General features: G+C 46.6%; 2 protein-coding genes across 3 annotated transcripts; both read right to left on the reverse strand.

Moving 5' to 3' along the window:
• Positions 1–596: 596 nt before the first annotated feature.
• tspan5a (tetraspanin 5a) lies at positions 597–9,806 on the reverse strand. Of its 2 annotated transcripts, XM_014413650.4 has the most exons (11): positions 9,473–9,806; positions 8,896–8,946; positions 7,900–8,046; positions 7,653–7,823; positions 7,207–7,332; positions 7,050–7,097; positions 6,390–6,506; positions 6,239–6,300; positions 4,914–5,021; positions 2,953–2,978; positions 597–2,864 (listed from the first exon to the last, which is right to left on the reverse strand). In XM_014413650.4, the coding sequence occupies exons 1-9, from the start codon at positions 9,551–9,553 to the stop codon at positions 4,949–4,951; spliced, it is 876 nt and encodes a 291-aa protein (XP_014269136.2). In that variant the 5' UTR covers positions 9,554–9,806; the 3' UTR covers positions 597–2,864; positions 2,953–2,978; positions 4,914–4,948. The 2 variants fall into 2 exon arrangements, with proteins under 2 accessions (XP_014269136.2, XP_014269137.2); XM_014413651.4 differs by lacking the exon at positions 4,914–5,021 and having other exon boundaries at positions 9,473–9,805.
• Positions 9,807–11,353: 1,547 nt separating this feature from the next.
• Positions 11,354–14,617, reverse strand: LOC143416618 (uncharacterized). The gene is made up of 2 exons (XM_076882062.1): positions 14,193–14,617; positions 11,354–12,434 (listed from the first exon to the last, which is right to left on the reverse strand). Exons 1-2 carry the CDS (start codon positions 14,488–14,490, stop codon positions 12,022–12,024), a joined length of 711 nt encoding a protein of 236 aa, XP_076738177.1. The 5' UTR covers positions 14,491–14,617; the 3' UTR covers positions 11,354–12,021.
• Between the last annotated feature and the right edge of the window lie 308 nt (positions 14,618–14,925).

The raw sequence follows: 14,925 nt of genomic DNA on the forward strand, positions 1-14,925 counted from the left end.
TATTTTGCCCAAGGACACTTGCAGGAGGTGCTGGGGGACTGAACCGCCCGGTGCTCGCGTGGCCTGTCCCCGTGGCGCTCGCCTCCTCACACATACATGTGTAATAATACACATCATGGCGTTAATTCAGTTACACTTGAATGAAAGGCTGGAGAACAGGAGCCACTGATACAAAGTGAGAGTCACAGTCTTTGCTCGTCATCATGACACTTCTGCTGTGGACACGTGGCACAGCTGTAGTTCCCTGTAGCCTAAACACTGTTACAGAGCTACAGAGGAACTACAGTCTTCTTTGCAGAAGAAACATCTTCAGAGTTCAGGAACATCTGTGACTTGTTCTAAAGCTCCTCCAGCCTCGTCTCGACCATGACCTCTGGTTCTTCTGCTGACAGTCTCAGGACCTAAGTGTTCTTCATGCTCACCGTAGTGCTCTGCTCAGAGAATCAAGGCTTTGACTCATTAGGCTGGAGCATGGCTCTGCTTCACGAACACGTCTCTGCAATATCAGCAGTGACAGTCGGCACACTGACTCATGGGAAGTGCAGTTCATAAACATATTTACTAACCATAAATATGAACAACTCAGACGCACAATGATCAGTAATGTCATCACCTTTATTAATATTAAAAGCAGTTTGAGACAAAGACATGAAAGGAGGCGGTTACAGTCCAGTGTCTATGGCGTGTTCTGAGATCACCGAGGCATCGTCACCACCTCCAAACGTGTCGCTGCAGATTCAGTAGTACTGACAGGTGTAGAGTTAGAAAACCAAGTTCACTGTAAAATAGTTATTATCAAAAACATTACTGATCCCTTTGTGAGTAGAAAAGAACTCTGTGGAGCTCCGGGGAACACTTGATAACCGCCGTGACAAGGAAAACAAGGTAGTTAGCACATTAATACAAGTACATGCTGTGAGCCAATCAAATCACTTTAAATCACCAAAGGAAAGACGGAGCACATGAGCTCGTTTGGTGAACGACGTCTGTTTTCATTCAAGTGACAGGTGTCGAACTCCAGGCCTCGAAGGCCGGTGTCCTGCAGGTTTTAGATGTTATATTGATCCAACACAGCTGATTTAAATGGCTAAATGACCTCCTCAACATGTCCTGAAGTTCTCCAGAGGCCTGGTGATCTAATCATGTGATTCAGGTGTGTCGACCCAGGGTGAGATCTAACACCTGCAGGACACCGGCCCTCGAGGCCTGGAGTTGGACACCCCTGATTCAAGTGGAAAACGCTGGGTATGAAGCATTGAGGATGATCATTTTCACCAAACTTCACTCAGTGTTTAAGTAAAGATGTGGAACGAGACGGCGCGTGACGTTATGTAAGGACACAACAAACCAACGAGTATAATCAGAGTGACACCTGAAAACAGCACAAGTGTAATAATGACTCGTTTATTCACATGTGACGGAGCGAGTAACTGTCCAACAACACAAACTACTTTCTTCAAACGTCTCTGTCCTTCATCATTAGTTACTGTAACTGAACAGGTCGTTTTTAGAATCATTTTCTTGTCTTTGTATCCAAAGCTGTGACTTTACTGAGCAACAGTATCAGGATTTGTTTTGGGCGGAGTCACGTGTAGCTTTGTCTTTGAGCCCAGCTGGAGCCTCAGATCAGCTGAACTCTGTGTTTGTGATGCAAACTGAAATGTACTGACATTTTCTAAATAATTTGTCTGTAGTTTCCACAGATGATATCAAACAGACAAGAACAAAGTGGTGTCACAGTTTTGAAATCTAAAGCTGAAAAGTGGAGGTTTGGGCTGCAGCCATGTTAGGAGCCACAGCTTTATAGACGAGAGGGTGGAGGCCAGCCCGACTGTCAGCCAGTGCTATTATTTTAATCAGTTTCTTCGCTAACTCAGTTTCCCTGGGTCTTTTCCCGTGTGTTATGAATAAATCTGATCTTTTTTGGTACCAGTACTGGTTTTATTTTGTTGTATTTATCCACGACACCTTAAAGGCCGGTCCGTGAAAATATTGTCGGACATAAACCGGTCCGTGGTGCAAAAAAGGCTGGGGACCGCTGTTCTAGAAATACTGTGAAGTTGGGTATTTTCTCACGAGTCCATGGGAACTGGTTCCCTTTGAGCCAAGCAGCACTGAGAGAAGCTACAGCTGCTGCCTTTAAAATGATCCAAGAAGATAAGAACAAATAATAAATCCTCTTTAAACAGAAGAACGGTTTCTGTTTTTCAAGTTCCAGGTCAGTCTCAACGAGCTCTAAGGTGGACGTCTTCACTAAAACTGATTTCAATCTGAAACGAGCCGATTAAAGAATACTGAGGTGTCACACCGGAGCGAGGGGTAGGGCAGTGGGAGGAGTTTAGCGATCCACTCCAGTGCTTGCAGAGCTACAAGGTGGTGATGAACGTGGCAGCAACATCCTCAAACACTTCCCTTCTTCAGTAGAGAAGGAAGTCATTGAAGTGATCCCTTCTTTCATTCGTACTGTGTATTTACAGCATGTTTAGCTGCTGTCAGTGCAGCATGCAAAGATATCCACTTACAAACAGATTCCTCCCTACGGTGCTGCAGTCAAGCGCAACTAATGCAAAGGTACAGAAAGCGAGTGGTTGAGTGTGAGGAGCACGAGCCGCAGTCCTAACGATGGCCCGTAATGACTACAGTGAAAAATATCTAATATCAAAAACATTATCAAAACTTCTACTCTAGATGTAGCTATCAAACCTGGAGCGCTGCGAATGCTAACAGTGCTCTCCTTCTTTGTACAGTAGTTACTCACAGTGTTTATATACAAGTCATTTCACATATTAGTGCCTTGGAACAAAGGTGCTGGTTCAGTAAGGGATGGTGCCGTGATCGGGTCTGATCTCCCCGACGTGCTGGAGCTGATCATGGGGAAGAAGGACAAAACATATTACAGGTCACATCTGCTTTTATATCACCGTGTAAGTTTGGTTGAGTTTAAGTGTTTACCTTAAACGCTGCATTAGGTAAAGAAGCTGGAAAGGAAAAGACAGAAAGAGGCGTTTAGTAACTGTACGACTCGGTGCGTCACTAACAAGCCTGCTGCGGTGACAGAAGGCTGAGGCTTAGGGTGACACCACCAAGGATCTTCTGCAGGGTCAGGGAAGACTTTGCAACAATCACAGGTTACGGCTTCGAAAGCAAAGTGCCCCAACTCTGACCGCTGACCATGACTGCATCTCTGATGTACAGTAGCATCACTTCACTCAGTACTGTTAGACTCCTGAATGACGATGTTGTTCAGTAACAGACAACTGATCCTTATGAGTTTAACTGGACGCTGACAAACAGGGTCCAGTCAAACATGAACAGCATGTTTGCTCCACATGTTTGAGTTGCACCTGTACCTGATGTAACCTCTGATCTGTTTTACCTGAAATGATGCGTTTACATCGACTGCTCACAGCACAACAATAAAACGCCTGCACTTAGACATTACATGGGCTTACGGTTCATTTCAGCATTGGTCTGAACATCTTAGTGCTTATGTTGAAGGCCCTGCATTGTGCTGGACCCTAACCCTGACAGCCTGCTTTGTTCCTGCAGGTCAAACAGCTGTTTCTGCTGCAAACAAACGTTTTTATTAATTTTCCTGGACTATTGTTGATCGTTATTTCATCTTTTTTCTTCTGTTTCTGTGGGTTTGAACTCTTTTCCATCATAGTAAGGACGTCACAGGCAGCATAACATTTCCACGGCCTCTCCAGACCCTTTTCGTGTCTTTCACATTGCTCAGGGTGAATCTATGAAAAGCACAGGGCCCCACTGGTGGACCTGCCAGTTCTGGTATTCTATGGCAAAGGCCAATCAGAGTCCACTGGAGGCCGCCCTCATGAAGTCTGTTGTTTGGTCAGAGCCATTACACAGTGGCCAGTTAGAGGTCATCCTGTTCCTCGTTGCATAAAGAAGCAAATACTGGTCCTGCTGATGGTTTATGGACGTACAGTCCTCTGTCTGCCTGCTACTGCAGACTATGCTAGCAGACAGCAAGCAGTACTGACGTGATGCTATACTCTGATTAAACGTCAGCTGCTGTGCTACCAGCACAGTAAGTAGTAAATACATTAGTGTAGTTTGACCTTTGACCTCAGGTTTGCTGAATGTTGTGGGTACAACACTGACCACAGTGAAGGCAAGCCTAATATTAGCATGCTTTGGTAGCATTCAGATGCAGCTACAGGGCTTCTGTGCAGTTTAGCACAACAGGAGCCACGTTTGGAGAAAGTGAGCTGTGACTGTGCCACTGTAGCCAAACATGCTAGCTGTTAGCTAGTTCCTGCATTGTTTTTTCAGCTTCTTGGGCACGTGGATTCCTGTGTTTCTGTTCATCATGGCGTCGTTATGTGTGTGATCAAAATCATATCAGCATTTCATTTCTAACTGTGGCACTTTAAAACCAGGACAGATGGTCTGCTGCGACAGTCGCTAACGCGTTGCTAACTACAGCTAGCTAACACCGCTACACTAAAACAACAGGACATGCTGCATGGAGAGCAAAGAGCCAGGCTTTGGTTTGAAATACAGCGTGTGGATGGTGGGACAGACGTACGTGTTCAAGTGCTAACAAAGCTTTAATATGCTAGCTGCTGGTGGGGGTTCTTCTACTGCCAGCTTGTAGTAATTAGTAGTAGTTAGGTGTTAATACGAAACTGAATTCATTAATTGTAATTAAAGAATTATTAATTTAATAATTTATTTTTTAGAATTTTTTTAAATAAAATGTATTTGTTATATATTCACATTTATTTTTAAATAATAATAATAATGAAAAATGATGAGTTTGTGGCACATTCTTGCTTCCACACAACACTGTTAGGGTCACATGACTACCCCACAGCTGCACCTTAAACAGCACACAGATCACACAGCAAAGCTCAAGAGAAGTCTCCACATGGATCCATCACACCCACCGGTGACAAACACACGTGCGGTGTGTGCGAGTGTCTCACGAGTAGTAAGCCGACGCTTTCTTGCTGGAGTACGGTGGGAGTCGGCGCATGTAGAGAGGGGGGGGCACCCTGATGAAGCATGGAGGAGGAAGAATGAGTGTGATGATGGAGCTCAATAAGCCTTGTCCCTAAACAGCAAACTGAATGTTACGCTTGATTCATGCGTCAGAGCTGCAGGATAAAACTGTGACGTTACAACAGCTATGAAAACAAACACGAGTCCCAGCAGACAGGAGTGTTTGTGTGGATGCAGGTTTATTATGGAGCATTGCAATGAAGAAATGTTGCTCTTTAGTTCACACTGCAGCCGTAAGCTGTGCTGATGTTTGCTGACTGTTACACTCACTAATACGACAGCTCTTACTGCAGAACATTTAAACGATTTACGAATGTTTTTGATGATCATTTGCTGCAAAGTGAACCGACTGTGAAAAAGGGCGTTTTGCACCCAGTGTGTCGAAGTCCTGTTTGGAAGTGCAGCCACATTTATCTGACTCACTGAAGATTCACAAAGTCCTGAGAACAGCAGTCCACTTCAGTACCCTGCTCAGTGAGTCTGACCTCTGACCTCCACTCTTTCAAACAGCAACACCAATCAAAGCGCAGCGTGAACCCTCCATGAGGTCGCCTAGCTGTGCGAGTGTTTAACACCTCCCAGAGGTACGTTTGCATTTCTACTGAGGCTGGAAAACACAGAGCCATCAAACATCTGTACGGTCACACGATGTTTACAGACAAATGTCATTATGGTTGGTTATTGTTCAATGAAATGTTAAGACCTGAGAGTACTTTACACAGCAAAAAGAGACGCTCTCCATCAGTGCATTTAACAAACCAGTCATGGCAACCAGTACGATCCCAATAACAGTGATTGGATATAACGAACTATAATTCTTTCAGACGTGCTGCTGCCATCAAATGAAACGAACCTTTGTTCTTTATAAAGCTGTTCTGCTGTCACATTTATGACTTTGCAGATTGTTGTGTTCTGTTATTATTCACATTTTACACAGTTTGTCCCAAAACTGGGGAAAACTGTCTCCCAGTACTGACGGATGTGTGGACACGTACTGGCCACAGCAGCTGTCTGCAAATCGTTTCATTTACTGGTACAGATGTTGCACAGTGGATCCAGCAGAGGGCGCTCTGACTGCTGTAAGGACCAGCTGCTGGGAGCAGAGCTGTCTGTTCTCACATCAAGTATGGCTATCAGTTAATAACAGAGCCCGTGTCGGTGTGGCTCGAGCTGCCAATCAGTGAAACGTGTGTGTGCAGCGTTTTCTCACCAGCTCGCCCGCACGGCCTCGATGTCGCTCACTAAGTTTTGAGCCAAACAAATTCCAAAGATCTGTGGATGAAACACAAGAAGAGTTGGACACCCGAAGGACCCGAGAGCACGATGCGTTCGCTCGACACCCGAAGGTGCGCGGCACCGACCTGCAGCAGCGCAACGCCGATGAAGATCCCCGCCACCAGCGTGAGGTTGTCCTGCAGCCACTTCTCAAACTGGGGCACGCAGCCTTTAACGTTGATGTAGTCCTTCTGCTCGGTGTCCTGCGTGCACACAAACATGTGTCATTTCAGATATTCATGTCCCGGGGCTTTGGTCGTGACAGGAACAGAAATGACCTGTAACAACGAGTCTGTTTCCTTCTTTCTTTGCAACGTTCAGACTTCTGATACTCGGAGATCATCATTTGTATCCTCGATTACTAAAAGTTTAACAAACGTGGTGTTTTTGTCACGACTGCCGTGACCTGACCTGTGACAGACGGGCCTTTAACAGCATTATGGAGCTGATGGATGAGCATGTGATGCTGGTTAATCACATGCTACATGCATGTATCACAGCCTTCACGTGTACACACACACTGACAGGAAGTCTGAAACACATTTAGTTTTATTATGATCCAATCTGCTGCCCTCGAACAAGAGGTCAGAGGTCATATATGACATGTTTTAAATCTTAGTATTATACCTTCTATATGTTGTTGTGAGGCCAATAAATCATTACGATGACCCAACTCTGCGCCCCCGCACTGGTTTACCAGTTACTCACTGGTTTACCAGTTACTCACTGGTTTACCAGTTACTCACTGGTTTGGCTCGAATGTCGTAGCCACACTGAGTGTTGATCACGTCCTCCTGAAAGCAAGAAACAATCCTGGGTTTAGCCGTGAGCAGGTGGAGTCAGCTGACCACACCGGTGACAAACAAACGCCAACATCAACAACGATGTGTGAGGAAGTCGTACCGCTGGGTCCTTGGTGCAGCAGGAGAAGGGAACGCCGCACTTTTCCCGACTGGGGTTTCCATCAGTGCAGTTAAAATAGATGTTCAGGTTCCAGTCGTCTGCTCCGAAAGCACCACAGCACTCCCACTGCAGCCAGGCACAAACACTCCTGTTAATAGGACTGCACACGATCAGCACACGCTTTAAGGTGGTCCGAGGACGGACATGTAGAAAGACGCGCGTTAAAAATGGACACTACTCCTTAAATGATCCAGTTCATGTCAAATACAAGCTTTCACTACAATGAACCCGTCCAGCACATAGACTGCACCGCAGCTTTACAGCTTCATGGACACGGCACGTGTATTAGCATGCAGGCGTGACGCGGACGCTGTTACAACGACACCAATACCAGTATGATCATGTATGATGATGGTGTAATAACATTGTCACGCGTCAGTACTTACATATTCCTGAGTGAAATCGATGAGGTTCTGCAGGTCGATGTCGTCCCGATACGCCCGGATGTTGTTGTTGATGAACAGGTTGAGCTGGTCTTTAATCCAGTCCTTGAAGACAAACGCCAGAACTCCCGTCGTTAACTCCAGGAAGAAGATGATTCCAAGGAACACCGAGAACTACGACAGAAGAAGCAGACGCTCAGCACACTGAAGCCTGCTGCTTGTTGATGCATGACAACGATTTGGAACATACAAACTTCAGTAGAAACGTGTTTTCCCGCAGCGCTCCGATGCATCCGGCAAAGCCCAGGATGAACATAACCCCCCCAACCACCATGAAGAGCCAGACTGGGTCCAGACCCCCCAGGTCTGTGATAGATGAGAGGTTGGACAGGACCCCCTGCAGAGGACAGACGCAGCACTCAGTCTGAACCGGTTTGGTCAACAGGGCCACAAATAAATGCATGAAGTAGTTTTTCAGCGTCACTCTGAGACAGGATATTTCTAACTTTAGAGATGTTGCACAAATGGAAGAAAGCAGTCTTACATATTTGTTTAATATGTGCGTTGAAGGACATGTCCTGGTCAAAAATGACTCCAAGGTTCCTCACAGCGTTACTGGAGGCCAAGGTAATGCCATCCAGAGTAAGAAACTGGTTAGATACCATATTTCTAGGCTTTTCAGGGCCGAGTACAATAACCTCAGTTTGATCTGAATTAAGAAGCAGAAAGTTAGCGGCCATCCAGGTCTTTATGTCTTTAAGACATTCCTGCAGTCTAACTAATTGGTGTGTGTTACCTGGCTTCAGTTACAAGTGTTTGAAGCAAAAACCAACATTTGACATCATCTTTCCAAAGTTGCTTATTTCAGTGCTTCGTTTATCAGTTCTGTGAACACTTCCCACGTTCAAACAGAAGTGCTGTCACATGACCCCGGGAAACACGGAGCCCTCAGCTGTGTCACATTTCTGACTTTAGTAAAGTTCACATGAAAGTCAAGTACACTAAACAACACGAACACACGTGTGGAAAATGACTGACGGCTCATTAAATGAATCAGGTTTTGGATTGGAGGTCACCTGACTTTGCTTTGAAATGCTTGGCTGTCCACGCTGCAGGACAGGAGCGTGGGTTTCTGTGCTGCTTCCACGCTCGTGAGCAGCTCACGGAGTCACGCACACGCGTCCGTCACACTGGAACACGCTGACGTCTCAGTCAGTGTAATGACGTTGTTCTCACGTGTTCTTACCTTCTCACTCCACGCCCACAGTCCGATTCCCACTAAGGCCATGCCCAGCAGCTGCAAGACACGGACCACATCTCATTAAGGTGAAGATGCACGCGAACACAATCACATGACGTCACTGACTCAGTGTTATTTAAAGGTTTCCCCCGTGACGTTTCTCGTGTGTCACTCAGCAACAATAAGCAGTGTGTGTGCGTGTCCATCACACGGAGGCCCTCAGCTGTCATTAAAGCCGATTAGCTGTGCTGTGGACTAAGCTGCAGCAGGAACGCTCACGTTACTCTGAGTAAATGGTAAATGGCCTGTATTTATATAGCGCCTTACTAGTCCCTAAGGACCCCAAAGCGCTTTACACATCCAGTCATTCACACACACATTCACACACTGGTGATGGCAGCTACATTGTAGCCACAGCCACCCTGGGGCGCACTGACAGAGGCGAGGCTGCCGGACACTGGCGCCACCGGGCCCTCTGACCACCACCGGTAGGCAACGGGTGGTGGTCTGAAGTGTCAGTAACGGGATCGATGCCTCCCCCGTTACTGATAATAACACACGTCACCCACGCACAGCTGCTCACCCAGAACAGGATGTTGAATCCAAAGATGAAGTATTTGATGCAGCAGCTGACTTCGTGGCCTTTGTAATGATTCCCCGACATGATCGTGGGTGGAGGAGACACGGCCTGCTGCTGCTTCACGGGGTTCGTGCCGTGCGGGAGGGAACAGGTTCAGCGCTCCGTGGACGCATGTCACCGTGGGCTTCCGGTCCGCACAGAGGCCCTGGCACACGGACGGATGTGACCCGCTAACACGGAGGAAACACGGATAGCAAACAAACAGCGGCCCTGATCTACGCCGGACAAGTGCAGCGCATCTCCGCCGCTCCCGACAAGCGAAGGCGGCAGGAGGCGGGGCCAGTGCGACGGAGAGTCGGAGGTGATTGGTTAGAACGACACAAAGGCAGGACAGTCTACCAATAGGATCCAAGGAACACTGATGTACTTCCGTGTCGTTATTGCAGCGATCGTTCCAGATCAAACACTAGTTTGGAAAATTCTCCTGAATGTGTTTAATGAAGACGCGCAAACTGTCCCGGGATTACACGGAGAAGCCTTAAAGCGCGCGGACAGGAAGCGTTTCACCCACAGTCGTGTCAGACCCACGGAACCAGATCAAGACCAAAGTTTATGACATTCATGTTTGGAGAGAAACGACACACACATTCATACACAGTAGAAATCTCAATGCTGCAGCTTCTTTCTTTCTCTCCAGGAGCCCACAGCGGCTCATACGCTGCAGCAAAACTATAATCATAGTTAAATGAATGTTTTGCTACAGTCACTGAGTCTGTGGAGGAAACACGGGGCCTCGCTCTGTTCCGCGTGGTCCAGTTAAAACAGCTGGTGAATAAATAAAAACATGTTTCTGGTTGATTTTCAGATTCATGTGAAGTTATTGGATCATCCGATGCTGGCATTGATACACGTGTTCTTTATGCCAGCACATATTGATACATTCAGTTCAATTCAACTTTATTTATATAGCACCAAATCACAACATCAGTCATCTCAAGGTGCTTCATATTGCACAGTAGACCCTACAATAATACATACAGAGAAAAACCCAACAATCATATGACCCCCTATGAACAAGCATTTTGGCGACAGCGGGAAGGAAAAACTTCCTTTAAACAGGAAGAAACCTCCGGCAGAACCAGGCTCAGGGAGGGGCGGGGCCATCTGCTGTGATTGGTTGGTTGCAAAGACATGCTGTGGAAGAGAGACAGAGGTTAATAACAGATATGATTCAATGCAGAGAGGTCTATTAATACATAGTGAGTGAGAAAGGTGACTGGAAAGGAAAAACTCAATGCATCATGGGAATCCCCCGGCAGCCTACGTCTATTGCAGCATAACTAAGGGAGGATTCAGGATCACCTGGTCCAGCCCTAACTATATGCTTTAGCAAAAAGGAAAGTTTGAAGCCTAATCTTAAAAGTAGAGATAGTGTCTGTCTCCTGAATCCAAACTGGAAGCTGGTTCCACAGAAGAGGGGCCTGAAAACTGAAGGCTCTGCCTCCCATTCTACTTTTAAATACTCTAGGAACAACAAGTAGGCCTGCAGAGCGAGAGCGAAGTGCTCTAATAGGGTGATATGGTACTACACGGTCATTAAGATAAGATGGGGCCTGATTATTTAAGACCTTGTATGTGAGGAGCAGGATTTTGAATTCTGGATTTAACAGGAAGCCAATGAAGGGAGTTCTGTTTGTCGCTGTGTATTTACCACCTCCATTAATGAAGCTTCCTCACATCAGAGGAGCCACACAGCTCCTCCTACGAGCCGGGACAATGCTGGCACATCTCTCTCTGTTCCCTATGTGTTGTTTCTGTTCCGTTAAAGTGAGTTTCAAATCTCTCCAAGGATCTGTCGTCAGCCTTAAAATGTTTCATTTCCTTTTGTGTATATCCAGGAAGGATGTGTGCACATATTGTTTCCTCACCAACTCATTTTCCCTTTGACTAGTTCCTTTAACATGTTGACTAGTTTTCCATCACGGTAACCACAGTCAGCAGAAACCAAGCACAGCCACAGTCCGTTCTTTATGCTGAGGGTTTATTTCAGTTCAGTTTTCAAGAGAGGTTAAAGGTCAAAGCAACAGTGGATAGAAGTGATGTAATAGGCAGAAGAACATTTAGGAACAGTCGTTTCATGTGAGGCGTGAGCGGCAGAGGATCTGTGCGAGTGTAAAGACAGCTGACATGAAGAAGACAGTAACAGCTTTACACCACAGAGCTCCACCTGCTGACGTAGCAGCTCCGCTGACACAGAACAGAGCCGCCTGCAGACGCTGCTGATGTTTACATCATCCTCTGATGCAGGCAGCAGTGTCAGCTCCCTAATACTGACTCAGCACACGAGCTGTTCCCCGGGGAATAATTACATGTGCATTATTAATATTAAGCAGTCTTACAAAAACAAAATGCAAATGTTACCTAAAAATCTTTGAGCACAATTTAACCTCAAAATGTTCCAGAGCTCCCGCCTCAGTGCTGCCGTGCTCCTACGTGACTGTCTGTGACGTGTAAAGTAGCTTTAAAGCCATAGGTGGGCGGCTCCACCTACATTAGACTGATGTTAGCGAGCGAGGGTGTGCCTGGTAGAGCACCAGTAAGGGTTCGCTCAGAGAGCCTCTGTGGAGACAGTACAGACTCTGTGTCAGGGCTTCATGGAGCACCAGACTCCCGCTCTCGTCCGTGTAGCGCAGCTGGAAGCCCAGAGCCTCCACGGGCTTCGCAGTCAGCACAGCAGACACATCGAAGACGTCGTAGCCAGACGGCGGCCGCTGGTCCAGGGCCAGCTGTCTCTCCTCCAGGACGGGACGTTCGTCCAGGCGTCCTCGTGAAGCAATGACACTGTGCAGAGTGACAGACACGCTGAGCGGCTGAGGGTGGAGGGCTTTCCTGAACAGGACCAGCTCTGCACCCATCATGAAGGGGCTCAAGCTGGTGATGTTGAACCAGATCCATCCCTGCGGGCCTGCAAAGCATCAAATACAGAGTGTTAGAAGGACTCACACAGCTCCGCCCGTGTAAAGGCTCAGAATCAATGAAGTCCAATGTATTCTTCAAAGATGATTGTAAATATGCACCAAAGGTTCATTCATTTGGAGAATTAAAAACAAAATAAAAAAATCAGCACTGCATCAGGTGAGTCAGCACTGCATGTCGTCTTTTTTCTCTTGGTGGTGAGAAACTTTACAGCAGCAGCGATGAGCAGATTTCAGTGGAAACATCTGAAGATCGTTCTGTCTGCATGTGAAGACATTTGAAAGCAGAGAAACTAAAGGAAACACTATCAGAGGGAGCACATGACAGTGACGAGAGGGACCATACAGGAAGTCCAAACTCAAGGCCAAACATGCAACGTCAGGGTTTCTCGTGAACAATAAGACGTTTGTTGCTGCAGCAGAAAGAAGATGCAGCGGTTACTTCATGTCACACGTCAGTGATGCAAATTTAAAACACACCTTAAGTGAAATACAGCAAAGTTCAAGCTGTTCTGATAATGCAGGGATGTTGCTGTGAACTACAAAGTGTCAGCTTAGTTTTATTTGTCCTCTAAATAGCATCAAAAACATCGACATCGAAAATCACTGCAGATGATAAAAGATCCGCTCGTCTGCTCGTTACCAGCCAAGGAGCTGATGCGCTTTATTATTGTAGTTTGTTAAAACATTTCTGTTCCTGTTCTGGCCCAGTTGGACTTCAGCTCCAGATCCAGATGTTACCTGTCTATGTGCAGCTGTGTTCAGCTGGAGCACAGCTATAAGCTAATGTTCACGCCTACACTTAAAGTGACCAAAGCTACAAAGCTGTCCTGTAGCCACGCTGATGATGATGAGTTCACATAACTATACTGAGCAGTGGGCTGTACTGTTGTTATTAGTGGAGTGAGGAGGATGAAGAGGAGGGGGAGGATGGTACAGAACAGTTTGCTGGAAAAAGTTATTTTATGCAGGCTTTGTGTGGCCTCCAGCAGCACGCATGGATATGAACAGCATGGCTGCCACTACGCTCCTCTCCATTCATGAAACAGGGATACATGATGCTCTGTGGTGAGTCTGCACGACAAAGGGGGGATTCAAAAAACAGCTATAGCACCAGTTTGTTGTGCTACAGGTCTGTGGAGCAGCAGTGGGACTTTCCAGTGTCTGTGCTGAATGATGCTACTTCAGCTGATTCGCTGAACTGTCTCTGTGACATTAACAGACTGAAATAATGTGCATGTTTCTCACTTTAGCTGCTTTGGCACAAATGGTGCTTTAACCTGTTGATAACTAAAGATTCCACCTTAAAACTGCAGGATTGGATCTGTGATTATTCTTAAACGCTACAATATCCAACTAATTAAGCTGCTTTTGAAGGCAACATTTTAATGTTGACTTGAGGTTTGCACGTGTGAAAGGGACTGACTGCGTTTCATTAATATTAATTACAAGGCACTGCAAGCATGACACTGTGATTGGCAGCAGAACCCTTACAGTTCATGTGCTGTCAGATGGCCGTGCAGGACCTTGAAGCCCTGCACGGCCATGTTTGTGGCCACAGTCGCTCTGCAAGTGCTCCAGTGAAACATATGAGCCCTTACATGACACCATGCTCCAGTTCCTCATCCACACACGGGGAACTTGCTGTTTTCTTGCTTTACTGCAGATCACGGTCTTTGATCACATCGTTATTGTCAAAGCAACATGTAAAGGATTACTGTGTTAAAGGAAGACTTTGAAATCCTTACCGCTGACACTCCGAAACCCCTGCACCAGCGTCCCGTCTGATTTCCCCAAATCCTGCACCTCCAGCGAGTCCAGCTTCTGGTAAACCTTCCTCATGTAAGGATGTGGTTTAGCATGGTGGCTTGCTGACACTTTGTTGATATGCAGCATTTCCAGAATAGCTTTGTCGAGCTCCTGCTCATCCTCGGCGTTTCTCTGCTGATCCATCAACAACAAGCCCGTTACAGAGCACAGCAGGAGGAAACCCAGCGCCACATCCGAAACCTCCAAACGTGTTCGTCCAGCCATTCTCACTTTCATTGTTTCCACCTTTATATCAGATATCAGCACTTCTGCTGCGCTGCTGCAGACAGTCCACCCGGCAGCATAACAGTGTGTGCAGGAACCCCAGGAGCTGTCAGAGCTTAGTGAACCTGAGGAATGCTACTTCCCCTCGAAAATGGAGTTTAATGAAGCACAGTGCTGCACTCTCTGAACAACCAACCACTGGGCCGATGCACTGGAAACCATGGCCATGTGACTCACCCCACATACTCTCCATTAATCAGTCTTGATACATTTATGCAGAAATACATGCAATGAAAGCATCTTTATGAATATGTGGCTGCTTTAGAAGAGAGTTTATTAGTTACAGATCAAACATCAGTCTCTACTCCCCTGATGATGGTAAGAAGGCAGGACTGCATTGTAACAGAAGAGGCCTCCAGCTTGTGGGAGCACACCTGGACTGCTACA

This window comes from Maylandia zebra, linkage group LG3, assembly GCF_041146795.1.
Source record: "Maylandia zebra isolate NMK-2024a linkage group LG3, Mzebra_GT3a, whole genome shotgun sequence".
Classification (NCBI taxonomy): domain Eukaryota; kingdom Metazoa; phylum Chordata; class Actinopteri; order Cichliformes; family Cichlidae; genus Maylandia; species Maylandia zebra.